General features: G+C 45.1%; 1 protein-coding gene across 1 annotated transcript in view; it reads left to right on the plus strand.

The window, feature by feature from the left end:
* The window catches only part of LOC142775166 (uncharacterized), a 59,027-nt gene extending 49,751 nt beyond the window's left edge, over positions 1-9,276 (plus strand). Inside the window, exons 9-10 of the mRNA XM_075876509.1 lie at positions 31-155; positions 9,137-9,276. Coding sequence (XP_075732624.1) covers positions 31-111 — 81 coding nt within the window. The 3' untranslated portion in view covers positions 112-155; positions 9,137-9,276. The remainder of the gene's footprint in view (positions 1-30; positions 156-9,136) is intronic.
* The last annotated feature ends 28 nt before the right edge of the window (positions 9,277-9,304 follow it).

The raw sequence follows: 9,304 nt of genomic DNA on the forward strand, positions 1-9,304 counted from the left end.
TGCCCTCTGAGCATTATGTGTGGCATGCAGGCTCGGACTTGGACGGGGACGAGTACGTTGTCATTTGGGAGAAGTGCCTCTTCTTCCCAGGACCGAACAGAATGCCTATGAGCTTCTCAGACCGCAACCCCGAGCCACATGGGAAGCAAATCACAGTAAGCCTTAATTGTGATTGACTTCAGTTTTGATGACTTTGACAGGGTTGTGGGGTTTCGGGCTGCACGTGTTTCTTCAGCTCCTCTGAAATGTCAATGCGATTCTTACAAAAGTCCCTATTCATATTCGGAAGGCCCACTTTCGTATTTTCGCCCTAAAATGTTATGTATCACTAATTTGGCACCTTCTCAAATTTGTGTTTGACTTTAAGCTCACGAGCAGCAAAACACTACCAAATACGCAGCCTTTGCTCCGACATATTTTTTTCTCACTTTAGTGAAGTACCCTTTCGCAGTAGCAAAAGTATCACTTTTAACACGAAAATACGCTCAATAAGCGCAAAATGTGCCAAAAAAAATCAAGCTGACGATGCCTCATTAAACTTTCTGCACAAATAGCTGTGATATCGTGGATCATGGCTGTCTATTTGTCTTGCATAGTTCTTAATTGATAGAAAAATGTGTATTGTTCTCTAAGGGTTTTAGACACTTAAATTAACAAGTTGAAACTTCATCTTGATATCCAGTTGTGTCATCACTCAAGTTTTTTTTTGCTTGTGGCACAACAGAGCAACTTAGGGTGATAACCACCTAAAACTTATTGAAAAGCAATTTTCAGTGATTGAAAACAGTCTGAAGCATTGCGATAAAAACAAGGTTTGAAGCAATGCATTCTCATACATTTCACTGCATGAAGATGCATTGAAATGACCATTATATATTGTATTTGGGCTGTGTTAATACATAAGCTATACAGGTAATATTATTAAGAGTGCCAAAAATCAGACCAGAACTGTGTACCAAGCGCTGAAAGGAATAAACTTAAACCTCGATATAATGAACCTGGATATAATGAAATATTGGTTATAACGAAGTAAAAGAAACATAGTCTTGCAATGAATGTAGCGTTAGAAAGAAATATTTAACGAATTTTTCTATAGCTCGTGTAAAATAAAACTTTGTTATAATGATGTGTAAGTGTAGTAAATTTCAGGCTCGAAGCAAATTCGAAATGAAAAGTGATTTGGTTGAATGATTTCAAAGGAAGTTTGAATAGTATATATTATATATTATTAAAGAAAAGGAGGATATTTTTCATGGCTTAACCTGCACAATACTTAAAATGGAACCAATTTGTGTACATAGGTCGCTCTTCTTGGTTCATAGGGAAGTAGAAAAACACGGAATAGTAGCAGGATCTGACTTTCAGTAATATGCAAATGATCACCTGTAAAATACGTTACGTTTTATAACTTACTATACTCTGAGTCGAGCCTGCCCTGGCCCGTTTCAGTAAGTTACGCTCGAACATAAACGAGGCACGGGCCACCCTTGTGAAGATACCTTCCTCACACAAGATATATTCTAGTGAGTGTTTTCGAACTTCTTTCGGTGTCAGGACTTTTCACTGTTATATTATATACCTTCGGGTAATTACGCCCATAAAGCCTTGCAAAATAATTGCAGGGAAATATAAAATATAATTGTAGTCATAGCTGGCTGTCACGTGTACGCAGTGCTAACCACACAATCTTATTTTTGCTTCTCGAAGAACGATTACAAAGTTCGCTAACCCCATGAAGTGGAAAAAATGGCAGTCATTTATAGTATGAGACTACATAAATTGCATGTGGGCCAGGGCTGTTTATTAAAACTAACATGTCTCCTGCAAACGTCATTTATTATGCCACGCAATAAAAAAAAACACTCTATAGCTACTTCTGGGAGGAATACACCAGCCTTGGCAGCGTTACATAAAGCTGTCATATTGACTCTTCAGCTGTCTCCAAAGTACGATATGTTCTCGAGCTCAAAACAAGGTTATTTGCCCCACCCTTCTTTCCCGAGTCACTGTCACCACAGTACGATGATCTGTCAAAGCGAGCCACACCTATTAGCAAATGAGCCACCGTCTTCTTTGTTCCCTGAAGATGCCTATAATGTCGTCCTCTGGTGTCTGCCTTCCACCTTTGAAAGTGTTATCTTTTTGTGGGAAAATCTCTCTGGAGCCTTTATTGGCTCTCACTTTAGTGCCATCTACGACATGGCGTACATTCTAACAGTCCAAGAACAAACGAACCTCTGCCATCTCTTCAGTTTGTGTCGCGCACAATTTTCTACATCCTCTACCCCAACAATTTCACCAACCTTTCCTTAATATTCTTCACAGATGGCCTTTCACAGTCTGCATCATCCTTCCACAAATCCTCTTCACAATGAATAATGCTCACCTACAATTTTCACCTTATGTGCACGAGTTCAGAGAAGTACTAAAAGGATGTGTCTGTGCGATAAAAGGACTGAAAGCCTTCAGAGATGTGTTAGTCTCATTGCTACTTCACATATGTACAGTGCTCTAACTGGTTCATGTTTAACGATGAAAACATGTCCTTTCACGGTCAAGTCTCCGCTGCAGTCACAGGCACAACACTGTCGACACTCTTGACTTGAAACAGGTTCGATTGGGGCACACTGTCTTTTGGAAAGGTCTTGCAGTTGTTAAGGGACAATTACTGTGCACTTGTTTTACACGAGAGTGTCGTCTTAGTGACCAGAACTGTTTCAGAGCTCAGCGAGGGTGCCAAGAAGGCCACCATGATGACAGTGTCAATGCATATCACTCAAATAGAGGTGGGCATAATGCTGATATTGCAGCAGCCATTCATGCCAGTTGCCATCTTCTGAAGTTGTCGCGTTGTCAAAGGAAGAGCTGACCGGAGGAGTAACTTTGTCTTCAACTCTTTCAAGTTGAAAATGGAAAGGTACTTTTCTGCTCCGTTCGAAGAGGCATCATACCAAACTGGGGTTCTTGATGTACCAGTTTCTCGGATTACTTCTGATATTTGATCAGTGGCAATCTTCTCCGCATGTTCGTTTTTTTATGTGGCCTCATACTTTTTACAAAAAGTTCAACTGTTTCTTCAAGCAAATGGCAACACTGCCATGATCATTCGCTGATGTCCTTAGCAGCGCAACTTCAGCGGCTATTTCGGAAATCGATGGCTTCGTAGAACCCTTTTATGTCGATGTCTTGCTTCGGGAATGTCTTTTCTGCAGTACCACTGGTATCGAGCTCTGAAATTCGTTGTGATAAATAAGGGAAATCCTCCTCTTTATAGACATCAGCTACATATTAAACTTTTTTTTTCGAATTCTACCCTTGATTTTGCCAAAGAGGCAGCGCGCACAACATGTGTCCGTGAACACGCACTCAGTTACCCTGCTCCTGGTGCCTCTGATGATGATGCTCAACGTCCACTGTGGCGCAATGTCTCAGCCTTGCTGTTGCCATCTTTCTCTGCCACGCAGTCCGAACAAATTTTAAGTCAATACAGTAAAACTTCGTTGATTTGGGGTCACTGGGGCCGTGAGACATCTTTGAATTAAGCAGCTTTCCGAATGAACAGAACATACAATTAAGCGGGATGCTAGGATCTTGGAATATTTTGAAGTAATCAGGGCTGGTCGTTTCATGTGCCGGCTAGTTTGCAGCTCCAAGGGTATGTTTTTCTGCCATACCTCGTCCTGATTTCGCCGCAAACATGAGGAAATGACAAACCTCGCTGCTACTATTGAAAAAAAAAGAAAAAGAACCAAAAAACTCAATCAATTGAAATATGCCCTTGCGGAAAACAAGACACCTTCCGTGCAGCACAGTTGTGACACACGGGCAGCACACCCCCTGCTCCTCTCTGCATCAGCACATCTTGATGCGACCATTCGCCCATTGTTTCTGTTGCCCCGCCGTGGTGTTCTAGTGGCTAAAGTACTTGGCTGCCGACCCGCAGGCCGCGGGATCAAATCCCGGCTGGGGCGGCTGTATTTTTGATAGAGGCAGAAATGTTGTGGGCCCGTGTTACCCGTGTGCTCAGATTTTTGCGCCCGTTAAACGGCCACTCACCAGGATTGATGGTTTTGAGCTTAGGGCAATGCGTACGTGGGACATTCACAATCACATGTGCCAAAATGCTACGCACCGTGGAAATGGGTCAAATTTCCAGATGAATGCTGCTTTTCCTTTTTTTCGAGGGAGCACGCCCGAAGAATGAGGGCATGACGTACGCATAGGAATCGCCCTACGTACACAGCAGTGCCATGACGTTGTCCTCTATGTAGACGAAAGTGCTCTGACGTTGCCAACAGTACCACGCGACATGGTGAAAATCATCCAACACGACATATGTAGTTTATGTCATTTGTTGCTTGAATGTGTGAATAAAGCTTGAGGTAAATAACGAGATACAATAAAGGAATGTGCGCGTCTTTTTCATTTTTCCCCCTGAATTGCAACGGGATGCGGTGCTATTGTGCCTACGTTTGTCATGCGTTTGTGTCCCCGTGGTTAGCGCATCAAGCAGGCACCTGTACTGGAAAAGAAATGAATGCTCCTGCGCGTTGGAGCACTCATTATGCTCCATCTATTCTACCACGTCTAGGCCAGCGTTTCCAAACCATCCTGCAGAAACACGCAGTAGACCACAAAATAACGCTGGTCAACAAAACAATACTGCTCGGGTGCTCGGGGGTTGGGATTGTTCGGACACGTCATGCCCACAGGGCCTCTTGGTCGGATGCCGGAGAAGGTAAGGAAATATTTGGCTTGCGAAGGCTAAGCAGTGAAAGTGGCAAGGTTCTCAAGCTCGCCTCCTCACGTCTTCCTTTCGCACCACGTCAAAAAAAAAACTCTTTTCTCGGCTCGTAATGAACCAAATGAAGATATTTTTTGTGGCGTGATGCTTTTCATCGGACACTCGACAATTTCCATGATATAACTAAAATTTCTTATGGGGCCTGGTGAGTGGCCCTTTAAAGAACTCTAGGCAGTGAAAATTCCAGGAGCCCTCCATAATGGCATCTCTCATATACATATCATGGTTTTGGGACACTAAGCACCATATATCAAATTAAATCAAACCATTCTTTCTGTTAAAATAAAGAATTGTATAAAGGATAGCGTGACGAAATTCGCAATGTGTTTTGGCTCGAAAACATGATTATTGAAGGTTTCAAACTTAGTTTTCAAAGTAGGCATTGCAGGCAAGAACTTTGCCAGCAGTAGAAGTGGACAAATTGCTGGTGCAACTGGCAGTCTGAGGTTTGCATACTGTTACGTTGACGGTAGAGACGCCAACAGAGACATGAACTAGTCGGTGTCACCTGGCAGAAGACCGCGTTTATTGACCGCTTGAAACTTATATCATGAAAGAGAGGAATGAGGGCAGAGAGGGATCAAAGAGAGAGAGAAAGATGCATGCACGTGCTGTTCTGCGTCCACTTCGGCAACCGCTGGCGTTGCAACACATGTATTGCACTCCACCAGAAAAGCCTTTAATAATTTCTTTATATTCCGAGAAAGTATGGGTGAATCTTGACTCGCTGATGTTGAGAGCAGCATTCGATATGCTGCCCACATGTCATCTCTGTGCTGCCGTGAAGCAAGTCTCGTTTTCCACAGGTACACATTTCAGTTGACAAGACCGTTTTTTGTTTCTTTCTTATGCTGGAAGTAGCGAGGTTGTCACTCATTAGTATCGCTATGTTGCATTGCTTTATAGCTTTTAAGGCTGTCGCTTCTGTGGATTTGTGGCGAAATCAAAAACGAGAACACATGGAACCCAAAGTTTTGGAATTAACCGGACAGGTGCTGACAGGAGCTTTAAATATTGTGCTCAGACTTGCATTTTAAAATAAGGGACCGCGGAAATACTTCGAGTTAAACAGGATTAAAAAACAGTTTGAATGCAACAGGTTTAACTGTCACCGTAAAGGCTCGTTAACCCGGATCTCACGGGACCGATGAAATTGTCTGAGTTAACTGAATTCTGGATTGATTGAACTATCAAAACAAAAGAAAAACGGTCTCTGCAGACACAAACCTTTACTTCATTAAAAGCTGCGTCAACTCAGTCAGCCTTGCCATTGGAATTAGTGCTAGAACGATATTATATTATTCAACTCTATGTGGTGGTGGTGGTGGGCACGCTCGCTGTCGGGAGAACTGATGCAGAACTCCAAGAGGACAGGACAGCAAGAGCTTTGGTGCCCTCTTGCACGGTGCGATGTCGCGTCGGCTCATCTTGAATGTCATCATCGGAACAGTAATTATGATCCTCTTCAAGCACTTCCGATAATATGTCATCATCAGTCAGCAAACCTGCAACAGTGACACCATCATCATTGCGCACACACAGAGCTTGAAAACGTAATGACGGTTTTTATGTCAAACTGCCAACTCGCCCAACAATCAACTCTTTGGATTTATCCGAGCTGCAAACGCTATGTGCGAAGTCACTACGTACTGCTGTCACAAAACGAGCGCTCAAAAAAGGGCGCGCCGCCATATTCTCGCGAAGAAACGCCGGAGTGACTCCGCGAGGTCAACGATAAAAAAAAGAAAACGAGCATCCAAAGACTCCCCGGGCACGCGTCCCTCTCCCCTCGGAAGCGTAGGTTCGCCGAGGAATCTCCTCACCCCACATCGGCGGCCGAGCAAGCCCTCGAAATTTCTCGATGGAAAGGGGCGTGGTGATGCCGGGTTGAGTCATCCGTCACGGACGACCCCCGTATCGTCTCGCCCTTTCCCCCAACCTTCGCTGCGCATCGCGCCGACGAAATGATGAGAACTTTCTGGAATCTCGCGTGGAAGGTATTTAATCGAGCAGCCGAGATGGAAGATCAGGAGAAGCTGGAAGTTAGCACCAGAGCGCGTAGGGATTCCGCCGTGTAGTCGGCGAAGGTCTTCTCCGTAGTGACAAAGCAGGAGAAGAAGAGGATTTCCACCTGAGGTGGGAAGGCTCGAGTTACAGGCAAGAGTGTGTGTCTACCGCTATCGAGCGAAGACGCCTGGCAACAGCTGCGTGTGTGAAGCCGACGTGTTTCCGGCGAAGAAGTTTGAAGCTTGGAGAGCGGCCAAGTGAAGACGCGAGGTTTCCTGGAAGAGAAACTTCGGGGGCAGCGGAACGACAACAACGCTGGACATTGAGTGAGTGATTCTCGGAAGAGTTTCATTCAGACTTTTGTTCCAAGAACTTTGGACTGAATAGGTTTTCTATCTCTTTAGTCTTTAAGTGTCTTGGTTGTTCAATGCATGCGACTGCATTGTAGTGCGTATTGTTGTCTGTGTCCGTTGTTTCGAGTGTGGCTGATTGTATTGTGTAGTACGTTGTTTGATTGGCGACATATTGTATTCAACTATTGTGGAATGTGCATACTTGTGTATTGTTTTTGATCTGCCATTATTGAGAATATAATTTTGTTTTGTTTATGAACTCTCGGCTCTGATTTGTTCATTGGGCCACAGCCGGCGTCCGCTGGCGCGCCAAAAAGGACCACTTCTAAATTGTCCGCGCTATCGTGGTGCGGTTCGGGGGGCCGATACTTCGGCCCTTGGAATTAGCCCAGCGATCGCCTCCCAAATTAACGGGACCTGTGACAATTGCAAAGAAACCAGAAGCGTAGGCGTCGCGAGCAGTTGGGTTAGCGGTGGCTGCGCGAACTGTCTCATACGGTGTCATGTGCAGCGCATTTCGCAGACACTGGATGCCATAGAGTTTCTCAAAATTAACTAGAGGGCACTCTGGTACTGCGATCATTCAGCGACCATGGGAATGATATTTAGTACACACATTTGCTTAGTCTTCGTACTTGCGGGTGGCGAATCGTACTTGCGGCATCGTTTATTGCGGTGTTTCGATTTTGTTTTGAAAGAAAGATCAACCCTTTCGAACTTCGTGACCCAATTCGGGAAGGTAATTTGAAACAAATAAGGTGGTGAAGCGCAATCGCTGAACATTTGCTGATTTTTGTTTTGTTAGAAAACAGCTTCAAGGCACACCAACACACACGGAGCCAAGAGCAGGCCAGAAGTACGAAGTTTAGACAAATGTGTATACTACCCATCATCCCATGCTCGCTGAAGCGCTGTGCATTGCAGCTCCCATAGACACTAGCTCCAGAGTTCCCTCGAGTGTATATTGGGAAACTCTATGCTGGATGCACCGGCGGCCCAAGCGCTTCTACCGGGTGCTGACTAGCGCCGCCTGGCCACTTCCCCCCTCCTTCACTATCTGCTGCTGTTCACATGATTTCGGTTTCTCCAAAACTTCGGTTCCACCATCGGTTACAGCGACGGAGCCGGAACTTCATGCTTTCAGTAACCGGAATCGGTTACCGAAAACACGAAGCCCCGATAGCCTTCCCTGTAATAATCTGAGTTAACTGGTCCGCGTCGAAATCCCTCCGAATTAACGAGCATTTGACAGCATTGAAATTTACAGTTTCGCCAGGAACGCGCCACGTGTTCGAGTTAACGAGATTAGGATAAGTGCGCTTTTTCTGATTTGTATAAGCAGGTTGAAGTGGTCATCACCAAAGCTGCCGCCACCTGAGGCACTGGGCAGCAATCGTGCATCTCGCAGACCTCTGTGATGTAGAGACATTTAGTGAAATGTTGGGGAAAGCCATGTACACCTACGTCACAGTCAAGAATTTTTTCGGTTGGTCATTAGCGACACTTTTCTACTTGAGAATAGTGCGGTCAATTTTTCTCGATGACTGGTATGCCCTACAACGTTGACGAATTGACAACAGATGGCGAACCGAATAGATCAAGTAGCTTGCAAACACTCTTGAAGAAGCTACTGTGCAATCTTGAGCAAGTTCTATTGTACCGTGAAATCGTTCGCCTACGGTTAAAAAAATCTGACAAGGTTCGGAGGGTGGGCCCTTGCTCAGTTGCGGGTGAAAATTTTATATGGCGGGGAAGAACTGTCAAGAATAACGAATGTGAACTTGCGCTTCGAGCGCGAAAATTTCTGTCGGGTGCGTAAAAACGGCAAATGTAAAGTTAAAATCACGATATCAAGGGGGGGGGGGGATCATTTGCTCAGTCGAAGTCACTGGCGCATATTTCAAAGCCCCCGAAAAAGGTAGGAGGGCCCTTGCTTAGGTCCTGTAGTAATGCCACGTTTTGTATGCCTCAGGTGTTGATAAACGAGAAGAATCGCCACGTTGAGATCTACGTGGACCTGAAGACCCCGTCAATGCTTATGGGCGAAGTGATCATGGACAGCCAATCGCGGCCCGGCAGTGCAGCGGCTGCCACGCTACTGCGCTGGGAGCGCCACCTTGCCATTGGCTGCGACTGCATC

The sequence above is a fragment of the Rhipicephalus microplus genome, chromosome X, assembly GCF_043290135.1.
Source record: "Rhipicephalus microplus isolate Deutch F79 chromosome X, USDA_Rmic, whole genome shotgun sequence".
Taxonomy (NCBI): Eukaryota; Metazoa; Arthropoda; class Arachnida; order Ixodida; family Ixodidae; genus Rhipicephalus; species Rhipicephalus microplus.